The sequence below is a fragment of the Acartia tonsa genome, chromosome 5 (assembly GCF_053477335.1).
Source record: "Acartia tonsa isolate MP-2025a chromosome 5, ASM5347733v1, whole genome shotgun sequence".
In the NCBI taxonomy this organism is placed as follows: domain Eukaryota; kingdom Metazoa; phylum Arthropoda; class Copepoda; order Calanoida; family Acartiidae; genus Acartia; species Acartia tonsa.
Window position 1 is genome coordinate 15631458 of NC_137264.1, and position 25250 is coordinate 15656707.

At 33.0% G+C, this 25250-nt stretch overlaps 2 protein-coding genes across 5 annotated transcripts; both read left to right on the forward strand.

Annotated features, from left to right (window-relative positions):
• Positions 1 to 655: 655 nt before the first annotated feature.
• Positions 656 to 13148, forward strand: Art1 (arginine methyltransferase 1). Its single transcript, XM_080160508.1, has 10 exons — positions 656 to 1482; positions 2020 to 2138; positions 2699 to 2807; positions 3100 to 3174; positions 3415 to 3590; positions 3762 to 3936; positions 4431 to 4517; positions 5441 to 5536; positions 12383 to 12508; positions 13098 to 13148. The coding sequence occupies exons 1-10, from the start codon at positions 1420 to 1422 to the stop codon at positions 13143 to 13145; spliced, it is 1074 nt and encodes a 357-aa protein (XP_080016634.1). The 5' UTR covers positions 656 to 1419; the 3' UTR covers positions 13146 to 13148.
• A 946-nt stretch (positions 13149 to 14094) lies between these two features.
• On the forward strand, positions 14095 to 25246 carry LOC145318847 (solute carrier family 66 member 2). Of its 4 annotated transcripts, XM_080160507.1 has the most exons (9): positions 14095 to 14212; positions 14602 to 14688; positions 15148 to 15243; positions 15398 to 15447; positions 15830 to 15941; positions 16630 to 16856; positions 17515 to 17650; positions 18212 to 18307; positions 18676 to 18928. In XM_080160507.1, the coding sequence occupies exons 2-8, from the start codon at positions 14617 to 14619 to the stop codon at positions 18302 to 18304; spliced, it is 786 nt and encodes a 261-aa protein (XP_080016633.1). In that variant the 5' UTR covers positions 14095 to 14212; positions 14602 to 14616; the 3' UTR covers positions 18305 to 18307; positions 18676 to 18928. The 4 variants fall into 4 exon arrangements, 1 of the variants encoding a protein (XP_080016633.1); XR_013879557.1 differs by lacking the exons at positions 14095 to 14212; positions 14602 to 14688; positions 15148 to 15243; ... (1 more) ...; positions 15830 to 15941; positions 16630 to 16856 and adding exons at positions 19420 to 20944; positions 21744 to 23037; positions 23501 to 23575; positions 24745 to 25246 and having other exon boundaries at positions 17606 to 17650; XR_013879556.1 differs by lacking the exons at positions 14095 to 14212; positions 14602 to 14688; positions 15148 to 15243; ... (1 more) ...; positions 15830 to 15941; positions 16630 to 16856 and adding exons at positions 19420 to 20944; positions 21756 to 23037; positions 23501 to 23575; positions 24745 to 25246 and having other exon boundaries at positions 17606 to 17650.
• Positions 25247 to 25250: the final 4 nt, after the last annotated feature.

A 25250-nucleotide genomic window follows, 5' to 3' on the forward strand; every position in this document is an offset into this window, starting at 1 on the left:
TTGTGCATACAACAGGACTCATGCAAGTCTAGTTCTAGTTATTTTATTGATTTTTCAAAAAGTAATCAGTCATAATTGTAATAATAAAAGTGTAATTTGAAATAAGTACAAAATTTTGTTATGGAAAAAATGAACCTTATAATTCTTTGTCTGTTTCTTTCGCGCATTTTAAAAACTAAAAAGATAAAAGAAACAACAAAATAAGTCTATTAAATTAATTTTTTTCTATTTCTATTTTAATTTAACATCAAATAAAAGATTTTTAATTTGTATCTTTTCATGTGATCAATTACGACATCGACCAAAGAACGCATTTTTTTCGTTGGTTTTGGTTGATCATTCATCCAGAATTTTGTCTAATAGAAGCTCAGTATACAGAGCTATCTTGTCTCTCATTGGTTCAAACATTTCTTTCAATAATCATATGAACTTTGGGCACAGTTTTAAAAAAAAACTTTATTCAGATTGAACAACGACAAAATATTTATACTGATAGTTTTTTAAATAATCACGCAAAAATAAAATTTCAGCCCTAATTTAAAAGTTTACATAATTAAATTTTACAACTTTTAGGCGTTGTTGCTTCAAAAAGAAAGTTGTTTAAAAACTGTGCTTTTATTTCAGTGTACACCAAACAAAACGTGCGCAATCGCAAATCACCGTCCCTCGGTCGCTGATTCATTCCGTTGTTTGAGATTTTGTGTTAATTTTTAGCTTTTTGTGCTGAATATTTATAATTTATGCAATTAATTATGTTAATTTTGATAAATTCTTACAGTTTTGTACAATTTAAATACGAAATATCATTGTCATTACCTAATATTATTAAATATTGATTTGAACGATTTTAAATACTTTAATTTTCAAGTAACTATCATCCAGTGTTTTATTGATACATTTTAAAATTGATTTAATAATAACGAATTCTTGTGCTGTTATTAACTGTTTTATACATTTTCTCAGCGAGTCTAATTGGAAAGTACATGGTAAATTCTTTTTAGAATTTTGGCGCGCATCGCGTGGCCGGCTAAACGTACTTTTCAATTTTTAACATTTTATTATTATATAACTAGATCGAGTCTATGCTTTTTTGGCACATAAAAAATATGTGGGAGGGGGGGGACAGTAGACCTTATTTTAAAAGGCTATTTTTAGTTTAGTGAGTAAAATTGTTTGGGGGTAATAGTGCGTTTCTTAGTGGGAATTTCTCTAGGACGGGTGGAAATACCTTACTCGATTAGTTTAAGATTTAAACCTCTTTTGGACCTTCAAGAAGCTTTAATGCTCTGGGTTCATATTGGTTTAGCGGATAGTGAAATCTTACACTAATTAACATAAGCTAGCTCTATTTTATGGTTACCTATAAAATTAACATTGAAAATTTCAGAGTAATAGGATCAGTAAGGCTTATTTGTTGTGATGTCTGCCACCCCAATGGAATCAACACCTGCCCCTGTGGCTACGGTCCCAGAACCAGTTAAGGTAATAACCCCACGGGGTATTCAGAAGAGGAATAGAGCACGTTTATAACAGGGAGGGAGGGGACAAATCAAATAAACTACACTGGTACTCAAAGTTTATGACTCGACCATATCTGTTTGACTTAAAAACTATGGGTCACCCTAATCGAATTCTGATGAGTTGCTATGAAATTAGTGTGTTCAAATTTTCAGTCGATTATTGTGATTTACAGAAAGCAAGGGTATTTTATTTATCTTCGGGGATGTATATCAATTTCTCGTCCAATGTTCATCTCCTTAAATGCTTTGGTTCAGCAGACAAAAGCAAAATTGTAATATAACAAATGATCTGAATGTCCTAAGGTTCTTTTGTAAAATTAAAGTTTCAAACTAGAAATAGTTATCTTTTATAATTTGAACAGTTTAATGAATTCACCTTTAGTCCGTTGGTAATCCAATGGGTATGATAAATTTCTTCAACTTGGCTGTTATTGAAGAATAGGATAGACTGCTGAATTTATTGTTAATATTCACCTGTTTTAATATTTACCCCCTACAGGCTGGAGGAGATGTATCCAACGCTGAGATGACCAGTAAGGATTATTATTTCGATTCCTACGCTCACTTTGGTATTCACGAGGAAATGTTGAAGGATGAAGTCAGAACTCTTACTTACAGGTTGGACATTTTTTATTATGTTAAGCAAACCGTGATAAATAGTGGAGAACGTATTATAAAGTAGATTTATTATTAAAGGGGGGGGGGGGGGGGGGCGAAAGTGACACTTTTTGAAACCCAAACTAAAAGTCAAAGGAACTCAACTAAAAAAGAGTTACTTACAGGTCTGACATTTTGCATGGCAGTTGCTTTATAGGGGTACAATATGGAACTGTGAAGAAACGGCGGCGCAACCGCCGAAAACCGCCGAATTTTGGTTTTCGGCGGTTGCGCCGCCGTTACTTCACAGTTCCATATTTTACCCCCATAAAGCAACTGCCATGCAAAATCTCAGACCTGTAACTCTTTTTTTTTAGTTGAGTTCCTTTGCTGATTTTTAGTTTTGGTTTCAAAAAGTGTCACTTTCGCCCCCCCCCCCCCCCCCTTTTGTCTAGAGGTTTACCGATGTGTAGTTTGAATCAACTTCGATTTTTAATTACACTTCATATTTGATTTGGGATATTAATCTACACATAGAATCGTTTTCAAAGAGTATGATTGAAACAACTTATTTGATTTAGGAACTCAATGTATCACAACAAGCACCTGTTCAAGGACAAAATTGTTCTGGATGTTGGTTGTGGAACTGGAATCCTCTCCATGTTTGCTGCCAAGGCTGGAGCTAAGAAGGTTAGATTTCATTTAAAAGTGACATCAAACTTAATTGAATAGAAATATTTTTTTCTTTCACTTTTCTAAGCGTTTGATTAAAGTGTCGATTAAAAGCGCTTTTTCTCTGTTATTTTTATTCTAAAATTAAAAAATACAGGTAAGCTTTCCATTTCCTGTTGATAGGAAGTTTTGTGCTTTGTTTGATTTCAAAGATGTTTTAAAATATACAAAATATTTGTTTTTAGGTGATATCAACTTTAGCCCTGAAGCTATTTGTAATCTATTTTATGATTTCTTAATCCCTTTTCAGGTTATTGGTGTTGACATGTCTAGCATTGTTGAACATGCCAGAAACATTGTTAGGGACAACGATCTCTCGGACAAGGTAAGAATTCAGATTTGTTAGTTCATAACCAAGGCAGACAAAATTAACCATATGTGGCTGTACTAAAGTGTCTCGTCCTACTCCATGACTACTACACTCCGAAATTACCCATATGATATTTAATTTAGAATTGAGATTTAATTAATAGTATGAAGGAATAAACTATTATTATAAATAGATATAACAAAAGAACATTTTTGCGTAAATCATAAATCATAGTTCTAACACAACTATTTTTAGGTTGAAATCATCCGTGGTAAAATCGAGGAGATTACCCTACCCGAAGGAATCGACAAGGTGGACATTATCATCTCCGAGTGGATGGGTTACTGCCTGTTCTACGAGTCCATGTTGGACTCTGTACTCTATGCCAGAGATAAATGGTTGGCCCCCAACGGTCTTATGTTTCCCGACAGGTATTCTTTGTTTTGTGCATTTTTTTTTGTGCAGCTACTCCAGATTTTTTTGTAACTAAGGTTATAAAAATTATCCCCTTAAATTCACCTATGATACTCCTACAGTAGAAACTATGCTGTATGGCACAATCTAAATAATACACATTACATATTCATTATGCTGTGTTCTAGAGCCACCCTGTTCGTTACAGCTATTGAGGACCGCCAGTACAAGGACGACAAGATCCACTGGTGGGAGGATGTTTATGGATTTGACATGTCCTCCCTGGGTAAGGTGGCTGTCACTGAGCCTCTGGTTGATGTTGTCGACAGGAACCAGGTTGTTGCCAGCGCTTGTCTTCTCAAGGTAAGTTTTCTAACAGTCTTTTAGATGGTTTAAAGAAAAGGTACTCGAAATTATTTTTCTTTTTATTGTACACGTTGCCTTAAAATGATAAGCTTTTCTAATTTTCCTTATATCTGCGCTTGATACTTAAAGCTGAAATGTTTGAATATTGAAAAAAAAGTCACAATGTCAAATGAAAATTCGAGGAAAATTTTATGAAAAACAGTTTTCTCAAATGATTCCAAATTGTCTGGCGAGAAAAGTCAAAAAATAATTTCGGTGGAAAATGGTGGTTTTCGGCGAGAGCAGTGGTTCCGCCGCCGTTTCTTTACAGTTCCCCATTATACCTCATAATAGCTACCGCCATGCCAAATTTCAGTTCTTTAACTTTTTTTTAGTTTAGTTCCTTTGACTTTTAATTTTTGTTTCTATTAGAGTCTCATCCGCCCTCCCCCTTTGTTTTGACCATTCTGAATGTTCGAAGTAGAATTATAAATCTTATGCAATTTTTCCAGGAGATCGATATCCAGACTTGCACCAAAGAAGATATTCCCTTCCAGTCCGACTTCATGATCCAGCTAAAGCGCAACGATTATGTTCAGGTAATACTATCTAGTGGATTAAATCAAGGGCTCGGCAGCCGTGCCCCAGCTTCGTATAAGCCTCAAATTTAAACCCACGTGTGTACAAAAATAAAAATTTGAAAAGTTGGATTGTCTGTGTACTAGGAACAGGTTTATACATCTAGCGGAATTTTAAAGCTATAACATGACGATTTCAATGAGGCTCACACGCGGTTACGCGTAACTGCCGAGCCCTGATAAAACCTTTTGTGGATGGTTGATAACATAGTAGCAGGGTTTCGGATCCGCATTGATTTTATGCGGATCCGGATCCTCAAAATTTGGTCAGTGCGGATCCGGATCCGGATCTTTGACAATAAAAATAAAATCACCAAATTTTTCAAAAAAAATTTATTCTTTAATTCGAAGTCAAAAATACTTTTAATTTCAAGTCTGAACCTAAACCTTAAAGATTGGCTCTCATCAAGAGAATGTCTGAGATTTTTTTTATAAATTTAGGTAGATTTTTCCATTTTTTCCGCATTTTTTTAAGTCTAAGGATCCGGATCCGCATTTTTTTTGCGGATCCGGATCCGGATCCTTGGACTCAAAATATGCGGATCCGGATCCGAAACCCTGCATAGTAGGGACAGACCTTGATAGTAGGTTCCAAAGTTCTAATATTTAAACTAATAAAGACAGCAAACCCTTTGATTGCACAACCCTTTTCTGGAAGTCTAATCTTTGCACTATAATTAGAATTGCCTGTTTGGCAAAAGTAAAGCCTCTACTCTTAACTTTTAGTCGCACATGTATTATCGAAGCAATAGGTACAACTTTAGTTATGCCACGGGTTGAGTCGAGATCGAACCCATTTCAAAGGTCAGGCTTTAACAAATGAATCAACAATTGAAAGAGTTCAATGTATATATCTTTTGTGAAACAAATGAATTATTTTTTAGGCCCTTGTGACTTTCTTCAACATTGAGTTTACCCACTGTCACAAGAGAGTTGGTTTCTCCACAGCCCCAGAGGCACCTTACACTCACTGGAAGCAGGTACCATTCTAATTTAATTGCGCCTTATAGGATTTTAAGGGATGAATGAGACAACGTAAGGTAATTACATTTTTTGTACAGGGAAAGAGGGGACGTTGAACTATTTTTTACACCATTACCCATAAATTTACTGTTAAGTTTTCTTTTTCGATTTTGTATGGTTGGTTCTTCAAGAGTGGTAGAATGTTTCAACCAACAGTTTAATCTACTAAAGGAATAGTTTCTGCCAATATGTTGGGATCGTATATCATTTTATCGCCCATTGTCTTATCCTTTAAGATCCCTGCCTTATGTATAGAAGCTTTTAGTTGATTTGATATTCGTTCAAAAATTTAGAATACAATATTGTCTCAATTTGAGTTTTAGGAGCCATTACATATTAAAACATAGAAACAGGTCTTCAGCAAATAAAACAAAAATAAAGAAACGTTTTTCTTATTTGAAAATTATGGACTGTATTTAAAAGTTTGCGAAGTAAGGAAAGGGTTTGAAGGTCGACTAAACTAACTTATTTAAAAAAAAAAACTTTAATAAAATCTAGAAAGAAGATTTTTACAAGACAAAATCACTTTTTTAAGCCAAACTAGCTAACGAGAACTTGTTCGACCATCCGTACGAAGTCTAAAGAAATTTGCTATGATTAGTTTTTGATTAATTTAAAGTTTATGAACAAAATTTTTCCTTTGATGAATGAAGTAAAAAAAAATATTGGAAGTCGTATATGTGATTAATGGCAATGTCTGCAATAGCTTGAATCTTATAGTTAGTTTAGTTGTTCTATTATAATTGTCTTGGTTTACTTCATCTAATGAATAATATTGTATATTATACTAGCAGGGAAATAGCATAAAACCATGCCAAAGCTTAAATATTAGAATGTTAAAAGTCTAAAACTTTAGCATTTGTTAAAATCTAAAGATTCAGACAAAAAAAAAAAATTTTAATAAATGTTTTCCTATCACTTTTCCCTGTTTCTTATTTAACTTAAATATTAAAGCTGACAAAAAGAAACACCTTTATGATGTAACTATTAAAAGCTTAATAGGAACAATTTTGCTCATAAGGAGCGTAGCATTAAATAAAGGAGGGGGGGGGGGGGTGCATATATTCCAATTCATTGTATAGCTATGTCACGTGTTATTAGGCATGGCCAGGGTTGCAGATAAAAAACCCACCCCAAAACCAACCCGGGTTTTTTGCCCTTTAACCCACCTTTAAAAACCCAAGGGGTTTTAGGTTTTTGGGGTTTTATTAAAATAAAGTAAAAATTGTTTCAAAAAAAGTTTATTTTTCATTGTTTATATACAATAAATAAGTTTTTTATTGACCCCTTGCATGTATTTAACAAAGGAATAGACTGCTGTGCTTGATTTTGCCGTTGTCACGGGCTCAGGAAGAGATAAACCAGCAAGAAAAGCACGTACAGTTTTAGGATCTTTAGATTTTTGCATTTTTTCTGTTTTTCCTGTAAATAGCAGCCAACTTTCATCTTTCTTATGTCCTAGCCTGTTTCTAAATATTAAAAGAATGGACCTAATTGGTTTCATGGCACAGTGGTTTTCTTTGTATTTTTATAGTAGCTATTAATAGGTTAGGTTAGTTAAGGGGTAATGATTGCCCCGCAGGGGTAGAAATAAGAGAAAAGCTACTGTGAAAATACTATGAAACTCGCTGCGCCATAGAAAAAAATCGTCTATTACATATTATAAAAGGGGGGGGGGGGGTTAATTCAACCATCTCGTAATCAATGTATAAATGGCACTTAAAATTCGAATTTTGATCTGAAATTGTGCATGAGTAATCCTTGGTAGGTCTATTTTCCCTAAATAGAAAAAAAAGTTGAAAAAGTAAGGGCTAACGGCTCAGCCGTTTTTTGGCTATTTTTAGGGCAAATCTTCATAAATTACGTAGGAATCAACTTTTTGAAACATATTTTTGCTTTAAATCATGTGAAATGATACAAAAAAACATTTTTTTAGATTTCTAGTACCAGCAACTTCCGGCTAAAACCGTTTGAAAACGTTTTGGATCGGAAAAGAGCATTATGTGGAAAGAGGTTTCGTGATGGATTTCGCTTGAAAATACCCAACAAATGTCTAAACGGATGAGCCGCCAGCCGTTAGCCGCTACTTTTCCAACTTTTTGTTCGATTTAGGGAAAAAAGACCTACCAAGGATTACTCATGCAAAATTTCAGATCCAAATTAGAATTTTAAGTGCCATTTACGAGATTACGAGATGGTTGCATTAAAACCCCCCTCCTTATACAGCATGACCCTCAAAAAAGTATTTTTAAGCATCTGCAGCCCTTATTTCTCAATGAATTATTAAAAAATGCATATGTCCTATTCTCTATAGTATTCCACGTAAGTAGATAAAAAAATATTTTTTTTACCTCCATTAACACCGGAGATTTTTAGTGCTAAAGTTTTGAAAAAGTGACTGAGGAAAAAGTAACTTTTAACATGATACGACTTTTTTAGCAAAATTAAGCTAGAAATCCTTTTATTTTTGTTACTAGCAGAAACTTTATACAAAAATGAAATAAAAAATTTAGTTTTTTAGTAAAAAGCATTTTTTTACACACATTTTTTGAGTCTTTTTAGTTTAATGATATTTTGAAAAACTTACTTATTAGGCAAAATTGTTTAAGATTAAAAAACCAAATAAATCTTTATGAATATAGCAGGAAAATTGTTTTTGTTTCACAATCCTAACTTTAATAACAAAAAAGTTATAAAGAAAATAAAAATAAAACATATTGATTTTTTAGTCTAAAAAGCTTAATTTACCCCTTATTAAATAATTGAGATGTCAGAAAAGTAGGCGGAGCAACTGTCATAATTAATCCTTTTCTATAAATAAGGGTTAATAAATAACCTAAAATTTGCAAATAATCAATTCATTCAGTAGTATTTTTTGCCATTAAAAATTGATATTTTTAGGTGTAATAAAAAAGAAATATTTAATTAACTTGTTTTTCTTTATGTCTCATTATTCAATTGCCAGAAAAACATAATATAACCATCCAAAAAATAAGAGAAACAAAAAAAAATTCTTTTTCTCAGTGACTTTTTCAAAACTTTAGCTCTAAAAATCTCCGGTGTTAATGGAGGTAAAAAAAATATTTTTATATCTACTTACGTGGAATACTATGGAGAACAAGGACATATGCATTTTTTAATAATTCATTGAGAAATAAGGGCTGCAGATGCTTAAAAATACTTTTTTGAGGGTCATGCTGTATATAATGTATTATTCAAGCTTTTACAGTATAAAAAACTATAAAAACCCAAAATACCCCAAACAACCCCAAGAAACCCCTAAAACCCGGGTAAAACCCCTATTTTCCACAACCCCGGGGTATTTTTAAAAAAAACCCGGGTTTTGCACAGCCCTGGGCATGGCAGATGTACATTGTATTAAAGGAAATTTTTATGCCTTATTTTAACTTTTTATCCAGTGTAAGAGTTCTCAATTCGTCGATATTTAGTTAATTTATTTCACGCAATTAATTTCATAGTTTGTCAGATGGACACACCAGCGTTGTAGAATATAGCTGCGCTATTATAAATTAGCATTAATACACAGCTATAACTGTGCATTTATTATTTAAATATTGAAGCTTCTATAAATAGTCTTATTTATGTGTAGGATTTCGTATTTTAATTCATGTATTTTGTAAACATTTATCGACCTTACATCTACTTCTAGAGGCATTTGATTAGGGGGAGGGGGGGGGGGCGACACTCCGCCCCTCTCCCTCCCAACTTCTAAGTTTAGTTTTTGAAAAGAAAAATTCAAATAAAATTTTGTGGGTGCCATTTTCTTCTAGGGTCGAACATTCTTGGGAGGTTGCCCGCCCCTAAAATAGTTAAAAACCTTCCCAGGACCTATGAGAAGCTTCACTGTATAAAAACATATTGGATCATACTATGTGTTTTATTTAATACTGAAAATGTTTTATGTAGTAATGCGTAATATTTTTCTACATTTCCCTAAAAAAATGCGTCAAATGAGCTTCAAACTTGCAGAAATATTTTTACAATTTGTGTGTTTCTTAGATAATGCATAACATAGATCAAAATATCTGTATACCCTATCTGTCAATATTTAATCTCAGATTTAGATATGGCTTTCCAGGAATTAAGGAATATTAACGTTTCCGTGAACTTTGTGGTGAGGTTTCCTTAAGGATTTCAGAATCGGTTTTATTCCAAAAGAAAATATTTTTGTACTGTCTTGAAAGATTTTAAAATATTTGATGCCCTTATAACTCATAAGATCGTGTAAACCTAAATAATAAAGTGTGTTTATAAGTTCAATATTATCTCTAAACAGCTTAAATTAAAACATTTTTATATTATTTTCCGGTTTAAAACAAATCTGAAGTTTTGTTGTTGTCGTAGACACAGACATTTTTAATTTTTGATTTCATGGATTAAACCGTATCTTTTTCCTGTTCCTTCATGTGAAAGTATGTGTGTGTGTAATATGTATTTGTGTGTAAGTTTGTTGTTTGTGTGTGATGTAATACTTGGCATGTTAACTTGAGTGCATGAATCAGTTAGAAATAGTTCAAAGTAACATTCTAATACTCTCAACTTAGTGACTATCCTTTCTTAAATATCTTGTGATAAAAGTACAGTTACACAAGGATGAAAGCAAACATACAAGCGAAGCTTAAAAATTAGACTACAAGACAAACGAAAATAAGACACTTGAAGAGTTCCGAACTCAATAAAAATTAAATATTTAAACAAAATACATAGTGTATTTATTACTGTGATGAAAAATTACTTAAATACATGATACTGTTCTTGGCTGGAGTCTCATTGGTAAACGAATCTTTGTAAAAAAAAAATTGCAGACTAGAAAATAACATTACATCCATTATGTGACGCAAGGACGTTCAAGGGGGGGGGGGTAAAGGGTTGATTCCCCCCCCCCCCCCCCCCCCAACGAATCAAAATATTTTTTATTTTAGCCCCCCTTCCCCATTTAAAATTTACCCCTACGGCACCCCCCAACCATTTAGGAGGGGGTATTTTTACCACCCCAAACAATTTTTTTATTGGGGGGGGGGGGCAAAAATTGTACACCCCGAAATAAAATAGCTTGGACGCTCCTGATGTGACGAACGGACTGTTAATAATAGAGTATCTTCGCTACCTAAAACAAGTTAAATATAAAGTTTACGGGTTGTAGAGAAGCTACATTGAAAATTAATAAAATAATAGCAAATAATAAAAATAATAAAATGAAAATCTTTTTTGTTGAAAAAATTGTCCAAAATTGTGGCCCAAGTTTACTTAACATAATTATGGTTTGGTAATTGAACTTGTCACGAAACAACCATTTTGTCCTAAATACTTGTTAATAATGAAAATATAAAAACAAGGATGAAAACATCCTTAAAAGCGAAGCTCTGAAACGGTAGTATAAACGAACATTAACACTTGAGTAGAGTGTCATAACAGAATAATCAGAAAAAAAATGTATTACGAACGAAACAAAATTGTAAGTAGATCTGTTGAAAAACTGCTAAAATACAGGATATTTTCAAGGACATACCTACAATTTTCGGACTTTATTATAGAGATACTTCGCTTTTAACAATGTACTTTGTTGTCCTACGAATCAGTATTCCATAAATCGGACCAATCGGATAATTTAATCACATAAAAATTTATTGTTAAAGTTAAAAAGCAACATGTTTAAAAAATGGACGTACGGACTTTCTGGGAACGATTATAGAGTTGCTTTGCTTTCTAGCTCGTACCCAACTCCTATAGGAATCATCATGCAGTTTTAAATCGATAGGACAATTCTAACATGCCTAAATTAACGAAAAGATCCATCCGTTACGTACTGACGGACCGACCCTATTCAAGAAAAGCTTCGCTTTTAATAACATTTATGAATATTATACTTGTGAATAATATAAATATCCGTAAGTAGCGTAATTCCGAAAATTGAAATGACTGACTTAGGGATGGATTAAAGAGCACTTTATTTGCATTTGGTTTAGGGCACCCTTTTTGACGTAAATATTAAATCAAAAATGCATATTTTCACTTTTACTCTCAAAATTATTCTTAAATTGCAAAAAAAAGATTTTAAAGTTGTCCCTAGAGCACAAGGGGGGGGGGATTATTCCTCGAAAGAATATTTATGTTCTGGATCTCAAAAAATCACCACGCTTCACTTGCTCGAAAACCAGCCTACAAAATGTAACTAACGGAACTGAAGATGAAGTTTTACATTATATGCCTAATGATAACCACATCTTTTAAAAAATATATATCCTATTTAAAAAGCAACCTGGAAAACACCCTATGTGATTTCTAGAAAAGGATCAGTACTAAAATTATGTTATATTTATATGTTTTCCTTTTCTTCGTGGGCATTTATCTGCATTAAAACTACATTAGTTATGCATTTATACACCAAGTATATCTAGTATACCAAGAAAGCCAGCTATTTTAAAATTGAGATATGTATCAGTCTTTCAAGTAAAAAGTTATCAAAGGCAAATATTTTAATGAAATGTAACTTTGTATCTGTAAGTTCCTGTCTATAAATGTTTTTTTAAGGAAATACAAATATATATGTAGATTTCGTCATTGTAAACTTTTGTCTGCTAGTGTTTGTGTTGATTTATTTCAATTTACATGGTCTGCTAGGAGCGGTCAAATCCAGCGGCATTATGGCTAGTGGCGAAAGTTTTTAGAATAGCCAAAACAAGAATATTTGCGTTAATTCTTGTAACCAAAGAGATTTAATTTTAGATCCAAGTGTCCCATCCTTTATTCCTGGATAATTCATAATTGTTTGTAATATCTAGACTGTGTTCTACCTGAACGACTATCTGACCTGCAAGAAGGGTGAGGAGGTGAAGGGAACCTTCAAGATGGTCCCCAACGAGAGGAACAACAGGGACATGGACTTCAACATCAAGATTGAATTCAACGTAAGTAGAGTTTTATGTGATTGGAAAATTGAAATTATTTTTATCAGTATAAAAGATGCAATTTACAAGAAAAAAAATGGTTTTGATATATTTCGCAACAGGATTTGATTTTTTCAGATTGTTTATTTTTTTGTCTTCCTTTATCTCTGAAATAAACTAACAATCAAGTCTTTATGATGAACGCGTATCGCATCCGCTCGTCATAGGGGAGGTGATGAGATCGAATCATGACTCAACGCCGCGTCAAAAACTAAAGACGTGAAAAATGGTTCCCACTGCTGCTATGTCAGATGAGCGACATTTATAGTTCAGAGAAGGGGAATGCCTTGGCCCAACATAGGCGCACCTCATCACTTTTAACAAATAGGACTTATAGACAAAGGTCGTGCAATCAAAAAGTATGTTGTCTATCAGGTGTTACCTTACCTGGGTGATTGAGCGTGTTGCACTGTAATTTCCAAGCAGAGTATGTTCAATTTGGCGTGTAGAGGTCATGTACCCGAAGCGGCACTGATCCCCCAAGAGGTCAATTCTTTATGATTCATTTCAACGTGTTAAAAAAAAAATCATCCAATTATTCTTTTTATAGGGTGAACTGTGTCAAGTAACCGAGGATAACAAGTACAGAATGCGATAAAAACACATCCATACATCCAGTATACCTTCTACTTAAACATTATGTGGCATTGAATTGGACAAGTCTGGTTTCTTAGCATCAGCTGTTTGTTTTTTCAAAAAAAAAATCAGCTGATTGAACTATCTACCTATCTATCTGCACAATAACAGGTCACCTGACCATTGAAACTGAAATCCTATCCTGAAACCTGACTGTCTCGTGTTACCACCTCACCAATCATCACATCAAACAAAACAAACCAACCCAACCATTAAAATAAGCCAGCTGAAATGTATGAATCTTGTACTTGTAATGTTTCACGTCTGTACCTCAGTTTTTTTACTCTCTATTTTTTTTATATAATTTGTCCCAAATATGATTATTTGTTTTTAATGTGCTTTATACAAGGTGTATCAGAAATGTATATTGTACAAATAACAAAATTTGACTCTTTGAACCTAGTTGTAGTTGTTATTTTCTATCATTAACGTGACCCCAAAATATTTTAATCATTCAGATAAAAAAAATCCACGAAAATTTTGAAGTCTCTGGGATAAAATAATTGTCAACATTATGCTCATCAGATCCATCCCAATGATATTATTCCAGCAATATAATAATCTGATTAATATTTTGATTAGGATCTTGCAACATTATTGCCAAAGTATTTTATATTATACAATACACGTTTATTGTACAAAAACAAGGCTTGGGCTCTTAGTTATTTGTAACATTTGTGTTGATTAAACAATTGCATTTCTTTATCAAAAATAACTCTAAAGCCTAAGCTTTGTCCTGGTGAATTAATAAACCCAATATTTTGTATTTTTGTTACTCTTTACAAAAGAACATAGAATAAAAATAATTATTACTTAATTCCTACCCAAAGACGCGCATGCATTAATATTGATTGGGGCATTTGGAAATACTAAACTAGAAGCCTTTGCTGTTCATCATTATTACTCTTCTTGTATTTTCTGCATTTTTTCAACTCTTCAGAAAAATAAAAATGTGGTAGTCTTAACTCGCCACCCTCCGCAACACACTTGGACCAGATTTTGAAAGCGGACAAAACGGACCTCACGAAGGTACACTTTTTTTCACAAACTTTAATTTTGATTAAAGGGGGGGGGGGGGGCTTGCGTATATTTTCATTGCTTTAATTTATGTTTGGAGAATATGCGATACAAATTTGAAAATTTCTTAGACTTGTAAGCAGAAAGTATAATTGACGAGCAAAATAAACAGAAAATATGTTTTATGGAGGAGTTTAATAGGCCGTCATTACTAATGAGACAAATTAATATATTTAAATTGGTTCAGTTGGCTACAGCCGATATTACGATATAATTAAACGTTAATGCCCATTTAGAATTTAAATTGAATAAGGTCGACATTACTATTATGTTAAAAGCTTACATGTATACAAAAAAAATTCGTCTCTGCAATTGGATAGAACTATCCTTGTTTCATTTAGGAGAACTTTATAAAGATGGAGGAAACAAACGCTTCCGACACAACGGAAGAGAATCATTTTCAAACAATACAGGCTCTCACTGTACAGGTAATGATAGTAGTGTAGCTACTCTTTTTTTGAAGCTTTTATTTGATAAACATGTCTTTGAGATTTTCCTTGTGAACGCATAACCACAATATCTTATTCGTTGACTCTAAAGCTTTTGGACATTTCTGAACCACTCAAAAAAAAATTTGGTCTATTAAATTAAATGGAGTAATTTTGTTTTATCATCATTGGGTATGTATATCAAATTGTTCAATGTCTTATCTATTAAGATCCCTGAATTTTATTGGAAAATTCTATCTTGGCAACTTGTACTGAATACCTAGCTAACTATATTAGATTAGGTTATTACTTTTATCCTTTCAAGAAGAATAACACTTTGTTTTAATGACAATAATATTTCTTTTATAGTTGATAACTTTATCCTGCGAGCTGGCAATAATGTTTCTTTTATAGTTGATAACTGTATGCTGCGAGCTGGCAATAATATTTCTTTTATAGTTGATAACTGTATCATGCGAGCTGGCAATAATGTTGGGTGGTGTTGTCCCCTATGTACCTCAATATGTACAGATCAGAAAATCACAAAATACACAGGTAAAAAAAATTTTGTTCAGTTTCTTTTAAGGGTGTATATTTTGCATGGTTGACTGCCAAAGGGGGGGGGGGGGTGAAAGATAGTGGTTAGGGGGAAAAATGTAAAGGAAGTCTTTAACACTTAAATATTAAATATATATTTCATTTGTTTTAGGGGTTTTCACTGTATGTATGCTTGGCCCTTTTAATGGCTAATACCATGAGGTAAAAATTAATAGTATTGAAGTTTTGAGACAGAAGGGTAGTAAGAAATCCTAACGTTGCCTCTTAACTTTTCTTATCTTTTTTTAAGCATGATATGAAAGTTTAAATTCTACTTTTAATATTGAATTTACCTGAAAATGATGAGTGCATACCTACAAATTTTCAGTTAAGCATTGAAACCACTCTTTTAATTTTAAAATAACATAAAGTAAAGGGAGGGGGGGTTGTTTTTTTCTCCTTTGCCTAACAGTAACTAAGTAATCTAAATTAATGAATAAGTACCCAACTTTATTATCAATCATTTTAAAAAAACTAGTAGGATGTAGTGCTCATCAAGGCACTTAAAGGGAAAACTCCGATTGAACAAAATAAAATATTTTAGGATTGTATTTTGGTTTGGGAAGCATTACGAGACTCCTCTGTTGATTCAAAGTATTCTGATGAATATTTGTATGTTTGCTTTGGTACAGCTCTGTGTTAAGGTCAATACGAAGGTAAGCACAATAATATAACTAGCATCTGGCATCTAGGAGCTCTGTATTCGAAAGAGTAAGGAAAGTATGAAATGAAAATTATTTCAGTTATTTATTTATCCCATAAATATATATATATACAATATGTCAGCTATGAATATTTGAATTTGATATTAAGACTTGGTCAGATTTCAACATGAGGTTTAATCCATTTAAAAAATGTCTTATGATTTGATAGTGTTAATTTTATTAGGAAAATAAAAGCTCGCACACAGAAACTCATTCAAGTTTATTAAATGAACAAGTAAGGAAAGGGTGATACTGAATATACTAACATATGATCAATGTTGTTTAAACACTAAACATTTCTCTAACTCATCAAATTTACCTATTAATCTTGCTTATTTTAATATAATACTAATGCATAACTTGCTTTTTATGCTTAACTAACAACTTTTGATGCTAATAAATCAATGTTTAAATTTAAATGAGATAATGAAAGTTTTGTATTTAACTATGTCTATATGCTAACCCCCAAACCAGTGAGGTATCTATAACTATTTTAAAAATAAAGTATGGGGAGGGGATGGGGTTATTTTTAATAAGGGTTGTGGTACTATCCCTCCCACCTCCAAAACAAATACAAAGACAGCTATATTATTCTTATTATTAGGTATAATTTGTTTCTTTATTCTTTGACTGTTCATAGGAGGTTATTGTCCAAGAGAGGCGACGTGAGCGAGTGTTCACAGATTTTGATCCGGCCTTCTTTTGGAAATGGACCGACTTCTCGTCCTATGTGGAGTTCACCATGACCGTGGCGGCCCTAGCCTCCATGCTCATGTATTTCTTGATTGAGTACAAGCCGTTTGTGGAGTTTATTGGCTTTGTTGCCGTTTTCACCGAAGCTTTGCTTGGTGTACCGCAGTTCTATAGGTAAAATCTACTTCAAATAGGGGGGGGGGGGTTAACGCAAGCATCTCGTAATCAATGATTAAATGGCACTTAGAATTCGAATTTCGATCGGAAATTTTTCATGAGTAATCCTTGGTAGGTCTATTTTTCCTAAATCTAGCAAAAAGTTGGAAAAGTAACGGCTGGCGGCTCAGCCTTTTAGCCGCTTTTTTGCCTATTTTCAGGGCAAATTTATCATTAAATACGTAGGAATCAACTCTATAAAGTTCTATTTAATCACTGATAACGAGATGGTTGTATTAACCCCCTCCCCTTTTTGGCTTTTTCAGGGCAAATTTATCATTAAATACGTAGGAATCAACTCTATAAAGTTCTATTTAATCACTGATAACGAGATGGTTGTATTAACCCCCTCCCCTTTTTGGCTTTATGAAATGTTACTTGAAATTATTACTGTCAGAATTTACCTTTATATAAAGCAAAAAATCCGTACAAAATGGTATATTGCCACACAATGCTCAAAAGCAAAAAAATACCACTTTCAACCATTTTTTTGTTAGAAGTATAATTCGATTACTAAAGCCTTTATTTTAAAACTTTAATAACTTACAAATCCAATTACATATTTTTGATTTTTTAATTTAATTTAGTCAAATAATGTTGTGATTCACTATTTAAGAAATCTACGAAACAAGTCAACATACGGTATGTCCGTACCTATGGTGTTGATGTGGACCACTGGAGATGTTTTCAAGACCTCATATTTCTACCTACGTAATACGCCCCCACAATTCTTTATATGCGGCTCCCTTCAGGTTAGAATGGTTTAATATTTAGTTTAGATCTCAAAAACAGCCGAGATGTTCATAAACCCGATCTAAAAAAAATTTAATTAACATAACTACCCGTGCCTAGGGGCCATTAATGAAAGTTTTATTTCAAATTAAACGAACTGTGTGTGGTAAAGTAGATCTGTTATTTTGTATTACATACCTTATTAGATCATCCCTCCAGCTCCTATAATAGCTTACTAGCGGCTTCGCCCCTAGCCCAGGGGTGTATATTCTGCACAAGATTTTTTTCCCCTGCTACAGGGGGATTTTTTTTTGTTTTTTGGGGGTTGGGGGTGTCCCACAACAGGACCAGTAGGTATATTCCCTAAAGAGTAATATCTGATAGGTTCAGTGGTTACCGAGATATTAAGGGACGGACGGACAGACATCAAGCTACTTTGTATTATAAATATCTCAACGTTTGATCCATAATTTACAATCCAGAAATAAATCAACTCAACTCGGAAAGGCTGCTACAATCTGATCGATTTATAGACTAATTTAAAGTAAAACTTTGCTAGTTAAAATTAAAACTATATTTAGGTTATGGTTGATATGATGATCCTATGTCAAGTATACATATACAGAGAGAATACCCTAAAGAAGAAACGATCAGAGAGAAATCTGAACCTGTGACAGGTATTAATAATAAATAGTTAGGGCGTTATGTTTTGTCTTTAAGTAATTTTGATTTGTGAAGTTTTGTTTACATTTGTCTACCATTTTTCCTCTTTAACTTTAAAGATATCGTTTGTTGATTAGTCCCTGTAGAATTTTCCCATAAGAAAATTAAGTCGTTATTTAAAGGAAGGTTGTTAGAGTTAACATTTTATGGATATTAACAAGGAAACCTCCCAAATTACTGTTGGAACACGGGTATATATTCTGCATTGGATTCTTGTTAAAGGGGGATGGGATGATAAAAAATAAATAGTTTTAGAAGTTGAGAAAGCTCAACTTAGAAATATTTTATACAATTCATAGAGACCTGTCCTGTTTGTTTGTAGGAGGAGGAACTGGACATGCTGGATGATAACCGGAAGATGAGGTCCACCCCGGGCCATGACGGAGTCATGGAGACACCACTCGGCAGTCCTCTCGTCGAGGTCAAGGATGTGGTCGTTGTGGTGAACCGGAGCGACATCAAGACTAACTCTAGCAGTGGGGTTGGGATACCCTCCTTTCTTCCGGGGGGTGGTGGGGGTAATAAAAACAAAGGCAGCGTGTCCAGTAATATTAAAGCTCCTGATTATCCTCCAAGTAAGTAAAATATTTCAGAATAAATTGGAAAAAACGAAGAGGGGTTTGTTGTTTTACTTCAGGTTACGTGAATTTGGGTACATGATAGCACCGCGTGATAGCACAAAGACGTAAGAAATAATTTCCCTCCCCACATTCCCTATCTTATTTTGAATATATTTAAAAATTTTGGGAGGTTAATTTTTGTGCTCGCTTGGGACGTAAAGGGATAAAAACTGAATTTTCCTCGGCTTTGAGATATCTTTTTTTTCCCCCTCTGTTTTAGTCATATGTAGTTAGTGGTTAAAGCAATGTTTTTTTTGGCCACAACTCATATGTAGTTAGTGGTTAAAGCAATGTTTTTTTTTGGCCACAACCATATTATTATTATACAAGGAAATATATTTCAGTTGAACAGTTTTTTCTTTTCACATTTTAATGTGCATGCTATATATCATTGCGTGATTATTATGAGATCCTGAAGTATTACTATTTAATTTTACCTTTTTTAGTCGATCGAGGAGTTTCAATCATCGGCAAAAGTTTGAATTTTGTTGAACAAAGCGAAACAGACTTCAAAGAAGTTATTGAGGAACAAATGAGAATTCACGCAGAATCAATGTCCATATTCTCGAACGAGGATGTCAGAAAAAGTCTAGGGTCGGACAACGGTTCATTTTACCTGGCTGGGAGTAACGGCGGCAGCCTGGCCACTGTTGGGGTCGGAAGCGGAATCGGCGGGGTGGAGGATCTTATGTCCCCACAAGGATCCGGCTGCTTTCGCCAGGGACCAATAGATTTGCCCAAGTTTGATCAGTTGGTGCCGCTGAAAAAGCCGCCAATCAGCAGCAGTATATCAGAGCCGCTGCCCACAGCAGCTGTCGTGTCTGGCAACAGTACATCAACAGTTTTTGTGCCGCTGTCAATGGTTGCTGCTTCGGTTGGTGTTACTGCAACCGCTTTGCCATCAGTTGTTTCAATCTCTAGCACATCACGACCAACCAGTAGTGCGTCATGCACTCTACACCGAGCCAGCCTCGTCAGTCAGGACTCCTTTGTCCGTGGTCTTGGACTGGCCGGGTCACACCTGCAGGGCAGCCTTACCAGCCAAGATTCTGTGCGCGGTTTAGTAAATCTGCAGGGCAGCAGTTTGGCCAGTCAAGAATCTGTAGCTCGTGTGGGTATAGCTATTCCGCGACCGACACCACAGCAGCCGCCGCAAGGAAATCTTGTTAGACAAAGTTCCATTGCAACCCTAGGCTTTGCTGGAGGTCAGGTGGCACATTTAGTTAGCCAAGATTCTCTAGCACGAAGTATCGCCCAGGGCGGGCTAAACAACCATGACACAATGGCTAGAAATATTGTGCAAGGAACTCTAATAGGCAATGACGCCATGGCGCTTGTAGCCACGACAGTGGCGCCACCTATTAGTAATATAATGAACCAAGATACAGTACCACTACAACCTGTAACCTGCACTTCTGGCCTTGTGAAACAAGATTCTATAACACTTAGTATATGTTCATCAACCCACCAGCAACATGACAGTTTAATTAGACAAGATTCTATCAACACATACGATAACATTGCACCTGATAAACTATAACCTTGAGCGAGATTGAGCCCTGCGGGCTGATGATAGGTTTTCAAATTAGAAAATACTCACTGCATGTATCATAATCAAGTATAATAATATAGAAATACACGACTTTATATTAGATGTCGTTGTTATGAAAAGAAAATATTTTACTAGTCACAAAATTTATAAAAAATAAACAAACTAGGCTGATATTTATTGAAATAATTATAAAGATTGTAGATTTAGTACAAAGTCACAGAGATTTATTCCGAGATTTGTTCAGCTTATTTTTGTACGACAAATCGAGCAGAGCTTATTTATTACAAGTTCGTTGTAGAAGAGAAATATATTTCATCGTATCTTCATTGAAAATGGAGTACAAACAATAAATTTGCACACTAACTTTAAGATCATGGCTTTGAATAAATATTCTCTGAATTAAAAAGCAGGATAAGGAGGTAGACAGACACTTTAAATGATGCTTATAAAAGTACAAAATTGGGAAACCTACAATAAAACGTTACGAAAAATGACCGGTCTTCATAATGATCTAGCCCCTCCCCTGTAATGAAGTTGTAATTTATTTGTGTGTGCTCTTTATATACATGTATTATGGTGTTTGTTGCGGTCAATTAGATCATAGAACATTTTTCTACATTCAGCAGGCTATAAAAGAAGATATTAAAATTGAAAAAATTCAGACCCTTATTTGTTAAAGTAAATTTTACTTAGACTGTAAAATCACCCAGTAAAATTGAATTAAGTTAGGGGTTGTGTCGAGTTTTGTCTTGAGCATAAAATTCTGCTTCCATGGACACCTTACCCGAATTCCTAGCTCTCATACAAGTCATTTGAGCCCAAAAAGTATGCATCAAGAACTGGAAATATATTATTTTTAGGCTTCACCAAAATTCACTTAAAATACATAAGGGTCGGAATTTTTTCATTTTGAATATTTTCTTTTATAGCCTGCTGAATGGCGGAAAATGTTCTTTGATCTAGTTGACTAATACAAACATCATCATACATGTATATAAAGAGCACATACAAAAAAATAGAGTTACAGCTTCATAACAGGGGGGCTAGGCCATTTTAAAAACCGGTCATTTTTGGTAATGTATGCTGTAATTAAAATTTTTAAATGAAGATTACTAGTTGGATGCATTAGTAGTTTAGCTAAAATACAGATTATGAAATGTCTATTTTAAAACTAAAGCATACATTTTTCTTATCTGCTTTAACTAATATTTATTAAAGAATTGTTCAAAGCTCTGATCATATAAAAGCAAGATATATTTAAGATAAAGTATTTTAAGAATAGAGTATTGTGTTGTTAATTAAATGATAATTTTTAGAATTTTAAATGAATAATTCTAGGATTTTTTAGAAGCAAAATTTTCAATCAGTGAGATCATTTAGCTTTTGATATTTGGTGTATTATCCCTCTCCATATTTCCCTTTATCTAATATTAATATTGCCAGGGTGGGAGGGGGCATTGGACAGTAAATTCACTTTTACCCAAAGTTATCCTAATACAAGGGGGGGGGGGGGCGGGGGTAATGCAACCATCTCGTAATCATTGTATAAATGGCACTTAGAATTCGAATTTTGATCTGAAATTTTGCATGAGTAATCCTTGGTAGGTCTATTTTCCCTAAATCGAATAAAAAGTTGGAAAAAGTAACGGCTGGCGGCTCAGCCGTTAAGCCGGTTTTTGGCTATTTTCAGGGCAAATCCATCATAAATTACGGAGGAATCAACTTTTTGAATGATAGTTTTACATTATTCGGCCTAAAAATTATACTTTTGGCATTTTATAGTTTCTACCAGCCTTTTTAAGTCGATTCTAGCTGTTAAACAGCTGGTACTAGAAATTTTAAAAAGTTTATCGGTGTTATCGATAATTTTGCCCTAAAAAAAGCCCCTAAACGGCCGAGACGGCAGCCGTTGCATTGCATGGTTGCATTAAACCCCACCCCCCCCCCCCCTTTATTCGCTGGCTCAAAACTTTTGTGGTTGGTTCAAAACTAGTGGATTATCTTGTTTATCGTTCATTGTCTTATCCCTTAAGATCCCTGAATGTTACCCGTCCCGCAGAATTTAAAGGTGAGGGGTAAAGTTTTGCTGTATCAATAATCTACGGATGTGAAGGTACACTAAAGTGTCGGCTAAATGATGGAAGCTAATAAAATAATAGTTGTCATAATCATGTAACTATAGTAACAAAAATACAATGCATAATTGTACAAAATTATTCATTACTACAAGAAATGATCTCAATATAAATCAAGATTTTCAGTATAATTTATTTTAATAAAATTTTCAGTTTTGATATCCCACCTATATAGGGAAAATATAATTTTTTTAAAACTAAATGTGACCTATTTAAATTGTTAAATAGAGGTTTCATTGGAAACCGTTTCTGAGTTGTAAAGAAAATACCTCTTAATATAGATTAATTTTGAAGGGTCATATATTTTGTAGAGGATCCATAATGTTATTAAATATGATATGCTTTCTCTAATCTGCTTTCGTCTATGTGTTGGAAAGGTAAAGAAACGAAATTAAATTTTTCGTTATTTTAAGTTATAATTTTAGACAATTTTCCTCGAATATTAAAAAATTATCCTCTCAAATATATTGCACAATATTAATTTTTTTCCCCTGCTGCAAAAATTTTTTTTTCCTTGTTTTTTTTTCCAGTAAGGAAGGGGATAAATGGAAAATATTTTCAGAATTCTTTATTTTATCCATAATATCCCCCCTCCCACATATTCTTTTAGGTTTTTTTTCACCAAAGAGGAGAGAAAAATGAAAAAAAATCATTTCAGTTCTCTTATTTTTTGTATTTTTTCCCCAACCACATAGTTTTTATTTCCTTCCCCCCACCCCATTTAGCAGTGTCAAATTTGCAATATATACACCCCTGTATTTCATTATGGTTTATGGTGTTAAGTCAGCGGCGTTTCAGAGCTTTATTGTAAAGTCTCTAAAAAAATATTGTAGATACAAGGACTATAATTGCTTTGAACTATAATATTAGGGCTTTCACCTAAGATTTATCTAAAAGAAATATCTACCCACCCATGTAAGTTTTATTTTATTTCATTATTCTATTTCATTATTCTGATATGTATGTTGGATTTTATTTCTTATGCCGATTTATAATTGTCTTTAAACTGTTTTTAACCTATTTTTAAAACATATATCAAAAATATACTATGACACCAGTAGAATTAAACTGCAGAGCCTAAATTTGAATTAAGTCCCCAATAAACTTTTTTGAGGGGATTTAAAAATTAATTTTACTGTTGCTGTGGTCTTTTTTGATCAGAGCAAAAGGTCTTTTTTTATTTGGGTAAAATTCGTAGCTTTTAGAGTGCTTTGCTTCATATATATAGTATTCTGGTTTAGAGTAAAATTAGGCCTTTTGATTTCATCTAAATTAATTCATTAAAAACTTAATTCTTTACAATATATCAATGAATTAACTTTATCGTGCTTGTTTTCCATCACTTATTTAAAACACACAAAAAATTGGCTGTAAAGGGTTAAATAGTGAAAGATGACAACAAACGTTTACGCAATACAACAAATTGTTTTTTGTCACATATACAAATATGATAAAATATAAGATTATTCAAACTTATTTTTTAAAATATTTTTTAAAAGCATGTATCTTTTATGTGTATAGTTTTCATTCTTTTCATTTTAATTAAATAAAAATTATTTAACTACATTGGAAATAAGTCACTTTGTGAAAACACTCTTTTTTGAATTGTAAAAAACTGAAATGAAACGAGACTTTTAATTGGTTCAGACTTCAGAATAATATGTTTTATTTTAATGTTGAATTTCTTCTATATAAATTATTGTTTTAGAAAAAAATTATTTGCATCGAACAGAGTAGAGTTTTTACTATTGTATTGATATAATCTGAATCACATCAAATTGTTCTGTAAGAAACAATTTAACCCCAAACTAAAAAATGCTTTTGCTTCCATCAAAATGATCACAGCAACATATAAAATTGATTTTTAAATCCCCCAAAAAAAGTTTATTGGGGACTTAATTCAAATTTGGGCTCTGCAGTCTGATTCTACTGGTGTCCTAGTATATTTTTGATATATGATAAAAAAATAGGTTAAAAACAGTTTAAGTTATTTTTGTTTCTATATATATAATTCTACCTATCCTTTTGATTGTTAAAAGTTTATAAATTTTATGCAAAATGTCAAGATAATTTTCAATTCCAAGCATAATTTCGGCATTATATTGACTTTGTTTCGTTTGTTAATTGTGATAAAAACCCGTCTTTTTTCCAAAGTTTTGACCCAGTGATTGCTTTTTATCATTTATGTAGAAATGCTTGGATTTTTTTCCCTCAAAAATCTAAGATTTTTGTTAATACAATTGATAAGTGTTCTTAAGACGGCACATTTATCTACCCGTTTTATTTCCCAAGTCCAAATAATTTAATTTTTATTTATTCTGATAATATTAAATGATTAAATTAATGACTTATTTTATCCAGATTCAAGTCACAAATAATATTAATAAAATTTACATAATTTAATACAAAAAATTGTGATTCTCTAAATTATTTGATTTTGTTTTTTTTTCATGAAAGCAAGACAATGTAATCATGCTAATCTATAAATAATAAATCTATGTTCTGACGCTTATGTCTCTAATTTGTAAGTGTGAAATTGTAACCTATGTTTATTTAAATGCAAAGAATAAGATATTTTTGTGCATATATA